The following is a 15,726-nucleotide window of genomic DNA, read 5'->3' on the forward strand; positions in this document are numbered from 1 at the left end:
AGAAAAAAAAAAGTCGTGTGAAACCACTCCTCCTCATCCACACAACCCTAGGGAATATATGAGCAAAGTATATGAAGTCAGCTCACAGAACAGGAAATAAAGCTTTGAAAAATAATTTTTAAAAAAAAGCTGGAAATGAACCATATTCATGAAAAGAGGAAGATACATGTTTGACTGACATTCTTATTAAAATTTATTCTAAAAGCCAAGAATAAAATATTTTAAAGCTGTTTATGTAGATTTATTTCAGTTTCAATACCGTGTCACTCAGAATTACACATGTGGTTATATCCTGGAGTTCTTCCTTTGAATTATGTGCAGATCACAGGATTAGATTTTCCTAGTTGAAACATTAAATAATATTGAAACACAGAGAGTAAAAACTGGAAGTTTTCCTCCCATTCCCCCTCAAAACCTTTCCCAGAGATAACCTCTGTTAAAGGTGAAGGCTTAGCCTTTTAAACCTTTTCCCAGAGACTCACATATGTGAATTTACGTGTAGACATACAGGGTCTGTTCACATAAATGCGTGCATCATGTAGGCACGTTGTACTGAAAGCTGTATTTTTCACTTAATTTGTTTTCATGACCTTTTTCAGGAACTGCATATAGACCCTTCACAATTTAAAAAAATGTTCTGCAGAGTATTGCATAATATAAATGAATTAAATTCTTCTATTGCGGAAAAAATAAAATTCAGTTAAATTGTAAGGCACCCAGTCGGTGTCCCTGAGAAGCGGAGAACAGCTTGGTGTGGAAAAACCCACACAACTGGGGTCAAAAGTATTTAGTAGGAGGAGGGAGAAATGATGTTTCTCTTTAGTATGTACTAAACTTCGTTTGCTTATATGCCACCCATAACCAAATGAGGGAAAAATGCTCTCACTACAATTATTATAATGACAATAAAACTTAGAAATACCATAACAAGAAAAACAAAACTATGTCTCTCTCTCTCTGTCTATATATATATACATAAATATATAGAGAGAGAGGGAGATAAAAAAGATTTGAATAAATGGAGACTCCTCACATTTCCTGAACAAGACTAAACCCTGTAAATAGATTAATTTATCCCCAAATTTATATGTTTAATGTCACACTAATCCCTCCAAAAAATACCAAAGTTAAAAACATTACTTTGAATATTGCAAAATTATTCTGATGTTCACCTTGAAGAATGAAGATGAGAAAATCACCGTGAACACTGGGGAAAAACAGATTATTTACAATTAATGTTGAGAAGTTGGCCATTTGTAAATAAATACAATTATATTTTCTCCTGAATGTCAACAACACAGAAACAAATTTCAGATGGATTAAATAGTTAAATCAATTAAAAACATAACAGTTTAGAAGAAAACATAGGTGCCGTGCTGGCTTCAATGGGAAAGTATTTCTAAGAATTGAAAGCAGTGTCAAAAATCACTACGGAAGAAAACCTGGGATAAAAAAACTGTTCATTAATAAAACATCATAGCAAAATTTATGAAAAGTTTCTCACCAATAAAAAGAAATACAGTAGGTGTGTATCCTTGTATAATATATACTGCAGAGATTTTTAATCTACATAAGTAAAACTTATAAGTTGTTAAACTAGATATACATATACACATATATATGTATTTTTTACTCAGTATCATCTATCCGTAAGACTGAATGTACACCTACTTTGTACTTTAGTCTAACTCTTACATAGTGGCAAAAGTATGTGCACACCTTCATTATTCCCATTGAGATGGACACTTAGGTAGCTTCCAATTCATTGCCAACATAAAAGAAGTTGCAGTGAACCCCCTCGTGCCCGTACCTCTGGGGACCTGTGCAATGACATCACTGGGCCACACACCCCGAAATGAGCTGCTGGAGCCCAGAGCAGACACCAATTGAGTTCACTGCCAGATTGCTTCCTATCTGAGCCATATTGGTTCTTGTTCCCACGAGTGCTCCTAAATTTCCCTACTTTCTGGCTGATGCTGCACGGTGTCCAACTTCCTGACACCAATCCGATGGATGTTGAGCATAGAATCTCATGGTATTTTATTTGTATTTTTCTGATTACTAACTGACTGCCTTGTTCTCTTTGATTTGCAGGAGTTCTTTGTATACCCTAGTGTTAATTCCTTACTGATTTTTTATAATATTTTCTTTCAGTCTGGTGTGGATTCCATTCATGGAATGGATTTGATATATATATGCCAGCTGTATAATTTTTCACCTTATCACTTGTTTAGATATTATTTTTTTTATCTATTATCAACATCCTTTTGCAATTCAAAAGCAATTATAGGTGTTGAGACAACTGATATCCCATACGCAAAAAAATTAAGTTGGACCCCTACCTCACATCATATACATCAAAATGGATTAACGTTCTAAATATAAGAGCTAAAATCATAAAAGTCTTATGAAAAAAATAGTTGTAAATTTTCGTGACTTTGGATTTGGCAAAGGATTCTTACATATGATACCATAAGTGAGTAACAAAAGAAAAAGTAGATAAACTGGACTTCACTGAAATTAAAAACCTTTGTGGATCAAAGGACATTATCAAGAAAGGGAAAATATAACCTAAGCAATGGGAGAGAATATTTGCAAACCATGTATCTGATAAGGGTCTTGTATCCAGTATATATAAATAACTCCTACAACTTCACAACAAAAAGACAACCCAATGAAAAAATGAACAAAGCATTTGAATAGACTTATCTCCAAAGAAGATATGCAAATGACCAGTAAGCACATAAAAAGATGCTCAACACTATTAGTCATAGGAAAATGCAAATAAAACACACAATGAGATTTCACTTCCTACCCACTTAGAGACGCCATCATTTTTCTATAAAAAGAGGGGTGGGAAATAACAAGTGTTCATAAGGATATGAAGAAACTGGAACCCTTATACAACAGCTATCCAAACAAATACATGTATGTGCATGTTTGTAGAAGGATTACTCATAAATAGCAAAAAGATGGAAACAAATCAAATGTCCACCAATGAATGAGTGGATAAACAAATCTTATGCTACAGCTATATGGTGGAATATTATTCAATCATAAAAAGAGATGAAGCACATGCCACAACATGAATGAACGTGTCATGCTGAGTAAAAGCCAAAAACAAAAGGTCGCATGTTATATAATTCATTTATATAAACTATCCAGAGTAGGTAAATCCATAGAGGTAGAAAGCAGATTGGCAGTTGCCAGGAGTTGGATTGGGGGTGGGGGGAGTAACTGCACAGGGTTTTCCTTTGGGGTGATGAACATTTTTTGGAACTAGATAAAGGTGGTGGTTGCACAACATTTTTTTTTTTTTTGGTTGCACAACATTTTTTTTTTTAAAGATTTTATTTATCTATTTGAGACAGAGAGAATGAGAGAGAGAGAGAGAGCACATGAGAAGGGGGAGGGTCAGAGGGAGAAGCAGACTCCCCGCCGAGCAGGGAGCCCGACGCAGGACTCGATCCCGGGACTCCAGGACCATGACCCGAGCCGAAGGCAGTCGCTTAACCAACTGAGCCACCCAGGCGCCCGGTTGCACAACATTTTTAATGTACTAAGACCACTGCATTGTTCGCTTTAAAATGGTTAATTTTATGCTATGTGAATTTCACCTCAATAACAAATTCTTTAAAAAGGCCCCAATAATGTCACTGATAGCTAATCACTTTTTTAAAAAATTACAGAGCTCATCTACGATCAAATTACTTACCACTGGACTGTACACGGCACATAGACATGTAAAATATAGTCCCACCCCCTGAGGAATTTAAGGTCTAGTTGGAGAACACAGATGATTAATAAATAAAGCAACCGCCATAAGAGAAATGCCCTCCCTCAGTATGCAATGAAGAGTTCAAAGATGCACACCTGCTGATGTAGAAAAGGAAAATTTTCCTGGAGATGACATTGGAAATGAACTTTTAAGAGTTGAGCGGAATTTTTGTTAGAGTTGGAGGTGAAGAAAATACAAGAACAGAAGGAAAGGGGATCCCTATGAGGAGATCACATGATAAGTTTAAGGACATGACCTCGTCCAACCTGTCATAAAAGCTACTCTGGCCTGAGTATTAAAGACCAGGTGTCAAAAGACCATGACTCCGCCCCCTTTGTCTCCAATGCCTGATGCCCTGCTTGCCACCTACTTAGTGACGCATGAATGTCAAAGATAAAATAAAAATGTGCATTAAAGAAGCTTTCTAAAAAGCCCATGCACCAGGCAGACTATAAAATAATAGCCTCAGCTAGCAGCATTTATTACTACTGAAACAGGCTAAGGCAAGTATGCAACCAGATTTGAGGTACAAGGCAGAACACAGTGTCATTAGAATGAATTACAAGTGGAATGAGAGGGGAGTAAGTCTGGGGCCATTCAGGGAAACTTCGCATTCCATCCTATCGGATTCGGACTGCACTTTAAATACTACAGGGAATCATTAAGGTCTCTTGTCCCATGAACTTGGCTAAGTAGGGCAAATGAGTGGTCAGGATGGGGAGAGCTGGGTGTAGACAAGCATGGGATTGAGATGCTTGAGGCATCTGGCCTCACCTTTGCACTGCGCTTCGAAGGCCCATTTTCCGGGGCTGTGGAGCAGGGCAGGAGGACACAGAAAGAGGGGAATGCTCACCCTTATGGAGAGGAAAACCTGCCACAGAACAGAATAGTGTTGGCTGCATTGTGCCTAATGAAGAAAAGGAAGGGGTGGTCGGCGCAGAACGTGGGGCCAGAATCCATGCAACACTCCACAACCAAGATAGTTGATGCGGCCGCGGCCTCCGTGCCTTCCTCGTTCACCTCCACAAAACTCTTGTGCACAAACTTGGACAGACACAGATCTCTCTCGCCTGACATTGCCGAAAAGTCAGCCTCGTCCTCCCGAAAGGCATCAACCATTCCCAGACCCCGGAGCACAGATTCCATGTCATAATCCTCTTCCAGCTGAAATCTCGGAAGGAAAACTTCCACTTCGGTGCTCTGCATACGGTCTGGCTTGGTCCAAGCTCTGAATTTCTCCAAAGTGAGATTTTTCTCCACCTGAAGGACCAGAATTAAGACTTTAAAATTCATACTTCCGTACATAAGGCCACGCACACCCACGTACCCTTCCTTCTCTCGGAGATGGGTGGTGATTGTCCCATGGGACCAGGGGCACCTTTCTGCGCCAGGAAATCCGTGAGATCTCAGACTTGTGCTATTCCAACCACGCTCCCTTGCCAAGCAGGCGGCACGTGAGGCAGCCCCGAGGCATACAACGAGCGGCTGGTCCTCTCCTTACCCAACAGTATCTACGACACATCTTTCATCCTGACAACGCTCAATGCCCAGCTGACTGTGATTTTCTTTTTAACTGTGCTTATTTTTTGAAGATGAGGCATTGCTGGTAAGAAAAACGATTGGAAAAGAAAGGGCTCTTGCTGGAGCAATTTGCCAGAGGTGCAATCCTGTGTACCTTCTGAAGAAGAGACGGCAGGTGGCAAGGACACACAGAGAGCCTCTGGCTGCAGCTCGGCTCACACAGGCCCCTTAGGACACTGGGAGTGCTGTGTGCCCCTCAGCGCCTGGGCCTAGAAGCTCCTGGGCCATGGATGACTCTCACACTAGGGATGCATGCTGAAAGGAAGCAAAGTGAGTTGGGAGTGCCGTCTGGAGCTCTTTCTGGCTCTGCTCTCCTGAGTTTTGGGTTCTTGATATTTAAAATATAATGCAGGCGTGCCCGGGCAGCTCCGCTGGTTAAGTGTCTGCCTTCAGCTGGGTCATGAGCCCGCGCTGGACTCCCTGCTCATCAGGGAGTCTGCTTCTCCTCTCCCTCTGCCTCTGCCTCTGCCCTACCCCCACTGTTCATGCGCAATCACTCTCCCCCCCCCAATTAAATAAATTCTTTAAAAAAAATAAAGAAATAAAATATAATGCTAACAACGATTATGATAATAATAACGGATCATATTTATTCAGGGCTTATTATGTACCAGACAATGTGCTAAGCTTGTTACTCGAACCACCCCCATTTTATCCTCATGGTAACTCTCAGGCAGATGTTATCACCATCCCTGTTTTCCAGGTGGGAAAACAGAGTTAAGGAATTTGGCGAGATCACATAGATAATAATGGGAGAAGTAGGTCCTGAGTGACAGTTTGGTTCCAAAGCACGAGAGCCTGAATACTGTGCTCTGTTTCCTGGTTGCCCACATCACTGACTCAAAAGGTAAACATAAATGTTCAAAGTGGTGCTTGAGTTCCAGCAAGAAGGACGCAAAGGGCGCCCTGGGGTTCTCACCAAGCTTAGATCCACGTTGTCGTCCGGGAGCAGAATGACCATGCTCAGCTCCTCACCCTCGTAGGGCAGCTCCAGGACCTGGGTCTGCACCTCTTTAATATAGGTAAGCTTAAACGTAGCTTCCTGAAACATCATCTGCACCGGCTTTTGCTCCTTCTGACGGGAAGAAACAGATGAGCACGGAATTAAAAACAGATTATTGTAAGAGGCAATAAAAATTTCCAAAAGAGCTATAATTGGCTCCAGGAGTGTTTTCAGCACCCATGATGGAAACGATATTCGTGTGCTAGTTCCGACTCTTTCCTATCATCGATACGAGGCATCTGTGGTAAACAGATACGGCGCTAGCCTAGGAAAGGAGATGTTTTATTCAGCAAAATAAACGTGATACTCTGCATTTCCCACAGGAGGAAATCAGATTTTCCTCATGTAAAATATGCCTGGCAAATATATCTAAGGGAACAATATAATCAAATATAATGAAATAGAAAATTATTTCTATTTAACTGGAAAAAGTTTTTATGATAAAGAAGAAGAGACTGGGCCGCCTGGGTGGCTCAGCTGGTTAAGCGACTGCCTTCGGCTCAGGTCATGATCCTGGAGTCCCAGGATCGAGTCCCGCATCAGGCTCCCTGCTCGGCGGGGAGTCTGCTTCTCCCTCTGACCCTCCTCCCTCTCATGCTCTCTGTCTCTCATTCTCTCTCTCTCAAATAAATAAAATAAAATCTTTAAAAAAAAAAATACAAAAAAAAAAAAAAAGAAGAGACTGAAGAGTTTCACAGCAGTGTGACTAGTGGTGTAAAGAGCCCCTCAGGAAGCAGTCTGCCAGCAAGTAGAAAGAATTACATATCTCCTCCTGTATTCAAATGCAGTTGTTTCAGTTCTGATACTCTAATCCAAGGAAATAGTTTTCTAAAAACACAGAAGAGGTATATGCATGCAGAAGTTAATTGGACTACTATACTCATTAAAGTTTTAAAAGCTGATATGGATCAGCTATTCTAAAAATTAGAATTCTAAAATCATAGCTAAAAAAGTTCTCCTCCTTCCACTTTTGTAACTAGAGGGCTGATTATGTAAAGTACACCTTATGCCCCACCCCCCAAAAAAAGGTTTTACCTGTACAGTACAAGTTTCCTAATTGCATTAAAATGGTATTTTTTTTTTTAGGGGCTGGGAGATTTGGCAAGCTATTTTAATGCCTGCCTGAATTGAAGTTATACCTCAATATCAAGACTAACATCTTTGTCAGTTAGTTTTAATATTAGAAACTTATAAATACTAGATTAATAATGATTAACAATAATTCAAGTCTATACTTATTTTTTCAAGTATCTGATTAAAGAAATATTCACTCTTTCTATCCACTTGCCCAACACATACACATATCTCACTTCCTTAACACGTTTTTTGCTTTCTGTTAAGCAACTTAAGCTTAGAGGAAAAGTCTTAAGTTTCCAGAACTAGGTGGCAGCAATGAATGTAGGAGAAATTATCAGAGGCAGTAGGAATAGTAATAAAATGCAAAAAATCAGAGGCAGCAAATTATTTTTATTTCTCAGTTCTTTTCTCCTGAGTTTAAAACTTCATTCAAAAATGCGTTAAGTTTCAAAATTATTTCTAACCAATCATTTATGCTTTTACAAAGTTAACTTTTTCCATTCAATTTCTTCATGAAACTAGAAGGATTTTTGAAAGCTTCTCTCACCTGGTTTATTTTAAAAGGCATTTCCCTTGTGTACATTTTGTTGAACTGTTCATTCCACCTTCCTTTGAAGTAGATGGCATTGACAAGAACCAGCCTGGTGTTTGCATTGATTGAGTTACTTGGCAGTAAATCTCGAATTTTACCTTCCAGGAAAAGTAGAGAATATATTAAGTTGTTTTCATAGAAGTGTGATGAATAAATCGTAATAAGGCTATTGACAGATCCTCAGTTATTAATCAAGAACCAAACATTCTTTTCTTTTCCAAATTTGGTGAGTTTGGATTGCTATATGCAGAAATAGAAAAAAAACAACACATACAAGTGGTTTTCATGGTCAGGTCATAAATGCTGTGGGAACACCCACAAAGTCCATGACGGTGAAAGGTTTCTAAATCACTCAGAGAAACACTACACTAGGTCGGACAGCAAGGCAAGCGGGAAACGAGAGACGGGCTGGGAGGGACTTAGGTTCTCTCAAGTGCTAAAACGGAGTGTTTGGTTTAATGCACCAAAGGTACAATGAGTGCTAACATTCCACAACTATGTCCACATGTCAGAGGCAGCCAGAATGAATGACTCAACGGGGATATAGTTGACAATGGGTAGCATGGATGCACTGAGGAGTTTCTGGAAGCATCTGGAAGAGATTTCACTATTTGATCCTCTAAACAAAATACCAGACATTCCTGGAAAAGGTAAGGTGGGCAAGTGAAAGATACTCCCTTCTTCCCTAGATATCAAGTTGTACCTTTCTAATGAACTAAGAGCATCCCTGCTAATTCCCTGCCTCCAGATGGCATAAGTAGCAAATATTACAAGAAGAAATGGTAGCAATAACCGCTAACTCTCTAAGGAGAGACAACCTCTTGTTCTCTATTGTCTGATTTATTGATAGAAATAGGAGTGTTCCTAGTGGTACTAAGTAGAGTTGGTGCAAAAGGTCCTGAATGGTTCGAACATCGTTGATCATGCGGGTCAAGATCAGAACACACCACTCTGTAAAACAGAAACGAGTAAGGCTCAATACCAAACAAAGGATGATTTCAGTCTAGAGAACTGATCAGCCGTGAGAGAGCATCTGCAGTTGGCCTACCAAATCTAGGCTTATCAAACCTAATTAAGGGAGTGTACGTGGAAGACATGAAAGAAGCAGCAGAATAAGTAAGCTTAATGTATAGGGTGAAGGTGGTGGTATGTGAGGTCCACAGAGAATTTCGAAGCCCAAGCGTATGTCTCAGAGAAGATCTGACCGATAGCCTCCTTCCTACGGAGGTGATGAATTCCCCCAACATGTGAATGTTACAGGCCAAGTGAAAGTATGTTTCAGTGTACCTTATTAAACTGGAAATCCAGCCTATGACTTTCTTTGGATATTTGTATCAGTCTTTCTTGTCCCAGGAGAATGGACAAAATTAAGTCTCTGTGGTTGAAAACCTGAGCATCTGATCAGAACCCTGTGAGTCCATTAAGTTTCAAATACGCCAAGAAGCCCAGCCCATCAGCAGGCCTCTGACCATCTGAAACACTCGTCAAATCAGAGCATCAGGAAAAGCAAGGGGAGGAAGAGGGAGCGGAGGAGAACCAGGGGAAAGATGAGAAGGCAGAGGGAGAAGGAAAAAGAAGGGGGTAATAACATGTAATTCTGACCTTCAGTCTTTTTTGAGACCCAAGTGTTGATGTGCTCCCTGCACTGCTCTGCATCATTGGCAAAGGAAAGCTGCTCCAGCTCAGCGTGGTAGAACCGAAGACAGGATTCCTTAAAGGCCTTTGAGGGAAAAAGGTTCAAATATGGCTATATTCCTAAATAAAGTTCAGGTTCCAAGAAAATTGGAATCTTACATACGTTTTATTAAAACGAGTATACATTTCTTAAAAGTGGTCATATCTCAGTCTACTAGGTACTAAAATATCAGAGTTTATAAATAGGTAAGTACTAAGCCCCGAATAAAAAGAAATGGATAAGTGAATTTTAGAAGTAATCAATTTTTAAATAATTCAAGGCACAGTTATAGCATTATGATTTTTTTAAAAAATGTTTACCATAATTTTCAGTTCTCCAAGATCTTTCTTTCAGACTCCGTATTTTGATTACAACTTTTATTGTTCTGCTGACTCAACTTACCGAGAGGAATTCACAAGTCTTTTCTCCAAAGAGCCTGCTGGCCATTCTGAGCAAGTACTGGGTGCCAGGTTTGTTCACTTCAGCAAGAAGTGACTGGAAACTCTGATGAATGTCTTTCTCTGTGCTTAATGAAAGCACCTGTTGAGAAAAATAATTTTAAAATTTATCAAGATTGTTCTTTGCGGGGCAGCTGGGTGGCTCAGCCAGTTAAGCGTCTGACACTTGATTTCAGCTCAGGTCATGATCTCAGGGTTATGAGATCAAGTCCTGAGTCAGGCTCTGCACTCAGTGTGGAGTCTGCTTCAGATTCTCTCTCCCTCTCTTTGCTTCCCCCCTCCCCACCAGCTGCTCGCACACTCTCTCTCAAAAAAAAAAGATTGTCTCAAAAAATCTGTAAGCAAAATTCTTTCTTAAATACTCTACAAATTTTTGCTTTAAAGTATACTGGTTTCTCTTTTTAAAAAACGGATATTACATTCATTTTAATCGCAGATTTAATACATACTAGAGCAGCACTATGTGGGGTAAGGAGAAGATACAGAGAGAAAAGGACAGAGAGGAGAGGGGGAGGGAGAGAACAGAAAACAGGGGAGTAAGACAAAATGGATGAAAGACCTAAATGTGAGACAGAAATCCAATAAAATCCTAGAGAACACAGGCAGCAACCTCTATGACCTTGGCCGCAGCAACTTCTTGCTAGACACGTCTCCGAAGGCAAGGGAAACAAAAGCAAAAATGAACTATTGGGACTTCATCAAGATAAAAAGCTTTTGCACAGCAAAGGAAATAATCAACAAAACTAAAAGCCAACCGACAGAATGGGAGAAGATATTCGCAAATGACGTTATCAGATAAAGGGCTAGTATCCAAAACCTGTAAAGAACTTACCAAATTCAACACCCAAAAAACAAATAATCCGGTCAAGAAATGGGCAGAAGACATAACAGACATCTCCAAAGAAGACATGCAAATGGCCAACAGACACATGAAAAAGTGCTCAACAGCACTCAGCATCAGGGAAATCCAAATCAAAATCTCAATGAGATACCACCTCACACCAGTCAGAATGGCTAAAATTAACAAGTCAGGAAATGACAGATGTTGGCAAGAATGTGGAGAAAGGGGAAGCCGCCTATACTGTTGGTGGGAATGCAAGCTGGTGCAGCCACTCTGGAAAACAGTATGGAGCTTCCTCAAAAAGTTGAAAATAGAGCTACCATACGACCCAGCAATTGCACTACTGGGTATTTACCCCAAAGATATAAATGTAGTGAAAAGAAGGGGCACCCACACCCCAATGTTCATAGCAGCAATGTCCACAATAGCCAAAATATGGAAAGAGCCCAGATGTCCATCAACAGATGAATGGATAAAGAAGATGTGATATATATATATCACAATGTGTGTGTACACACACACACACACACACACACAATGGAGTATTACTTAGCCATCAAAAAGAATGAAATCTTTCCATTTGCAATGACCTGGATGGAACTAGAGGGCATTATGCTAAGTGAAATAAATCAGACAGAGAAAAACAAATACCATATGATTTCACTCATATGTGGAATTTAAGAAACAAAACAGATGAATATAGGGGAAGGAAAGAAAAAATAAAATAAAAACAGAGAGAGAAGCAAACCATAAAACACTCTTAAGTACAGGGAACAAACAGGGTTGCTGGACGGAGGGTGGGTGGGGGGATAAGGTAACTGAGTGATGGGCATTAAGGAGGGCACTTGAGGGAATGAGCACTGGGTGTTATATGCAACCGATACTAAATTCTACCCCTGAAACTAATAATACACTATATGTTAACTAAATTGAATTTAAATTAAAAATTTAAAAATTAAAAAAAACAGGGGAGTAAGAATTGGCTTTTCTACCTAAATAGATATCTATTGTTTATAGATAAGTAATAGGAAGGGGCACCTGGGTGGTACAGTCCGTTGAGCATCCAACTATTGGTTTTGGCTCAGGTCATGATCTCAGGGTCATGGGATCGAGCCCTGCATCGGGCTCTGTGCTTTGTGGGGAGTCTGCTTGGGAGTCTCTCTCCCTCTCCCTCTGCCCCTCCTGCTCGTGCTTGCTCTCTCTCTCTCAAACGAATAAGTAAATCTTTAAGAAAAAAAAAAAGGTAAGTAATAGGAAAGAATGACAAGGATAAGAGGGGTTCAGAAAAGGGAGCTATTACAAAATCTTGCATCCCAAGGAAAACGTAAGTATGAAATACACCCTATATAAAGTAAAATTTGCTTCTAAGATTTACAAGGAAAAAAGAACAACACATACAGTTAAAAGCATGAAAAGTTCATGGAGAAATGGGCAGAAATACAACCAGTGGGGAAAAACATCACTTTCAGTCTCCGCCAGTGCACACAGAATCCGAAAGCTAGTTCTTTGAAAGAAGTGCCCTGAGTGCTAGGAGTAGCAATGTGTATTTAGCATATTCAGTGCCATTGCCGTCCAGTTGAGCACAGGAGGATAAGGAATTTCAATGTCTCTGAATACAAAGTAACCAGACAATCTTCAGGTTCTCAAAAAAAGCTCCTAGAAGGTTCATCAGTTAGCCTAAAACACAGAAAAGTTCAGTAAGCCCAAAGAAGCCCCCTTCTACACGGAAACACCCAGTCCTTCCTACCACAAGCTGAAAAATGATTAACATTGAGTAGTCACCCCAGAAAGGGCTCTCAAGGGAAAAGAAAGTTATATCAAAACAAAGAGCCACACTGACTAACACACGGATAGCGAAGATGTGTGTGGGGGCATGAGGTAAGCTTTCAGGTTTCATCTCGGGCACATGTCCCCTACCTACTCTATAAAACCCCTTCAGGACAGGGATGGAGTCTTAGTCATTTTCAGATGTTTGCTGAATGTTTGTTAAACTAACTAGTCCACATGCCGTCTGTATATGTAATAAAGACGTGCTTTTTTACCCACATTGCATATTTTTGTCCATCCCCTTACTGAGCTAGGAAGGCATGTTGGTGTATTAATGACCTGAAATAGATATGAACCTCCCCTTCCTTACTAAAGAATAATTATAGCTATGAAGTCTTATACTCCAAAAATGAGAGCTCTTAGCTGCTTAGAGTTCCAAATAATTTCAGTATCATTACCTAAACAAAGATAAAGTGCTAGGATAAGATTCTGATAGTCTTATCCACATTATTAATAAGGGAACTTGCCCCCAAAAATATCTCAGGGAAGGAGACTCCCAGCCTTGTCCTTTGTGTCTTGGTCCCCAGGCAGCCCCACCTGCCAGAAGTAAGCACAGGTGTGTCCACACTGGGCACCCCTCCCACCCTGCTTTACGGCAGTTCTGGAGCCTCAGGTACGAAGCTGGGTGATGGGACATAATAACCAAAAGGCAGTCCCTTCTGCTGGGTGACAAGCAGGTTTACCTGGGCCATCTGGGCAGCAGTGTTTCCTTTTGCCCCCAGGAAGACCATGGCCAGGGCTGAGGAGATGCTCACAGGAGAATAGAACACGTTGTGTGAAGGGTTGTCTTGACACAGTATCTTTAAAAGCTGGAGGGCAAAGGTGCCATTTGCTTCAGAAAGAGCGTCCATGATGCAGGGTCTGGAACCAGAGCATAAAGACAGATAAAGAGAGAGTTTGCTTCAACAGCCCCCACCCCCCCACCCCGAACGTTACTGACCTCACATATGGCAGTTTGGGAATTGTACGGGGTTTTGTTTTTGTTTTTTTTAATAATAAAGCTCATAAATATTTTAAGTTGAAGGCAAACCCATTTACTATTGCTCTCCATCCAAACAGTAAGTCCAAATATTAAGATAATTAGCTAAGTGTGGTACTGGCAGAAGATAAAACCAGCTTGAGAGCCTTGGGGCAAATGAAGAGCACCAGCTCCTGGGCACAGACGCACAGCACTCAGCCTCCGGGTTTCAGGGAAGTCCAATCTTCTCCACAATACTTTCTTTTTCCATACATTTATGGAGAGAACTTCTGAGAGTTTCAGTTATGCAACAGACCACAGTCTCCCCATCTATTAGCCGATTCTTTTTTTTTAAAGATTTTATTTATTTATTTGAGACAGAGACAATGAGAGAGACAGAGAGCACATGAGAGGGGGGAGGGTCAGAGGGAGAAGCAGGCTCCCTGCCGAGCAGGGAGCCCGATGCGGGACTCGATCCCGGGACTCCAGGATCATGACCTGAGCCGAAGGCAGTCGCTTAACCAACTGAGCCACCGAGGCGCCCTATTAGCCGATTCTTGAGAAATGTTTGAGATGCTGGTAAGCGAAGAGAGACAGGCTACAGTTGGGTTGGAACTGGCTGTGAGGCCAGGACCTTTCATCTACAGTGAATGGAGAGCCAATGTGCTCTCCTGCTGAGCAGCCCATGGCCAATTAACACCCAACTCAGAGTGCAGGACCATTGCTAGGGGCTAGGCATCACGTGACCTTCGGACCTTGGCACTGAGGGTGAGGAGTCTGGGCGTTTTTGTTTCACAATTTTTTTTTGCTAACTCAGAAACACTGATTTGGGAGTTTTACCCGTTAGTCTCAGAAAAAGCCACTACAGTGGACTGTGCATGAGAGGGCGAAGAGCAGCCCTGGTGGAACACCAGAATGGAGAGGTAAGGTGGAACAGAGAAGGGTCCAAGAGAGCAAAACCACTGAGAATGGGGAGGCCAGTAATCCTGGTAGCTACAGAGGTCAGAAGCCTAAGTGTGAGTGGGCAGGTCTGCTGACCACACACCGCTCCCATCCCCCAGCCCACATTTCTCCAGGGAATTAGCTAAGGGTGGAAATGAGACCCTCACTCACCCAACGCTGGCCTCACACCCTGGGAGACCTCCCTGACTCCTCCCACCCACCGCTCCTCACCCCCTCAAGCCCATCACCAAGGTTTGCCCTCTGCTGCCTACATGGCTCTTGAACCAGTCTACTTCTCTTGAGCCTGCACCCTAGTCTATACCACCTGATCCCTCTCCCCGCGGGCAGAGCCACCCCCCACCCAGTACACTCCATTCTGACAGGAAAGAGGACCCTTTCAGCCCTCCTCTTAAACCTCAAAGGGCCCTTAGGATAAGCCCGAGGCTCACTTCATTTAAATGGCTTATGCCCCACCCGTCCGCCTCCTCTGCATCCAGCCTCGGCCTCTGGCCATCCTGACCGCCTTTCATTCCCTCCAAGTCACCCCTGGGCCTTTGAAAACACCGTATCCAACTCCGCGCCCCCTACACTGATTAACGGCACTGACGCCACCACCGCCTGCCGGGCGTGGTGGGCCCGCAAGAGAGCTCAGGAAACGGGAAGGACTCCATGAATTTGTGTGGAAGGCCTGCAAGAACTAGGGTGGGTAAGAAGTGCTTGGATTTGCAGCTGCAGACTGGTGATTTTAGCAGGAAAGAGGACAGGTAGGGAGATGTCGTTCCGCGGATCCCTAGGAGAGAGAGGAGGTGAGGAAGCAGGGCCGGTGCGAATGCGGCTGGAGGGCGGCGAGCCTGCTGGGAGGAGGCGCGCGAGGGGCGGAGAGAAGACCCTCGGGGAGCGCCAGCGGCTGGGGCTCGCTGGCATCGGGAGGCACGGGCGCCACCCAGCAGCTGCGCCACCGAGCCCACCGAGCCGCTGCGCCACCGAGCAGCTG

At 42.1% G+C, this 15,726-nt stretch overlaps 1 protein-coding gene and 1 long non-coding RNA gene across 2 annotated transcripts in view; both read right to left on the reverse strand.

The window, feature by feature from the left end:
- Window positions 1–219: 219 nt before the first annotated feature.
- LOC118027392 lies at window positions 220–2,556 on the reverse strand. Its single transcript, XR_004683802.1, has 2 exons — window positions 1,173–2,556; window positions 220–340 (listed from the first exon to the last, which is right to left on the reverse strand). It is a non-coding gene; the product is annotated as an uncharacterized LOC118027392 (long non-coding RNA).
- Window positions 2,557–3,681: 1,125 nt separating this feature from the next.
- SERPINB9 (serpin family B member 9) overlaps window positions 3,682–15,726 on the reverse strand; it is a 12,426-nt gene continuing 381 nt past the window's right edge. The window contains exons 2-7 of the mRNA XM_035030731.1: window positions 13,516–13,693; window positions 10,109–10,246; window positions 9,634–9,751; window positions 7,987–8,129; window positions 6,279–6,434; window positions 3,682–5,038 (exon numbers count right to left, since the gene is read on the reverse strand). Of these exons, the coding sequence (XP_034886622.1) occupies window positions 4,634–5,038; window positions 6,279–6,434; window positions 7,987–8,129; window positions 9,634–9,751; window positions 10,109–10,246; window positions 13,516–13,683 (1,128 nt within the window). The 5' untranslated portion in view covers window positions 13,684–13,693 and the 3' untranslated portion in view covers window positions 3,682–4,633. The remainder of the gene's footprint in view (window positions 5,039–6,278; window positions 6,435–7,986; window positions 8,130–9,633; window positions 9,752–10,108; window positions 10,247–13,515; window positions 13,694–15,726) is intronic.

Source organism: Mirounga leonina, unplaced genomic scaffold, assembly GCF_011800145.1.
Source record: "Mirounga leonina isolate KUSES-001 unplaced genomic scaffold, KU_Mleo_1.0 Mir_366, whole genome shotgun sequence".
Taxonomy (NCBI): domain Eukaryota; kingdom Metazoa; phylum Chordata; class Mammalia; order Carnivora; family Phocidae; genus Mirounga; species Mirounga leonina.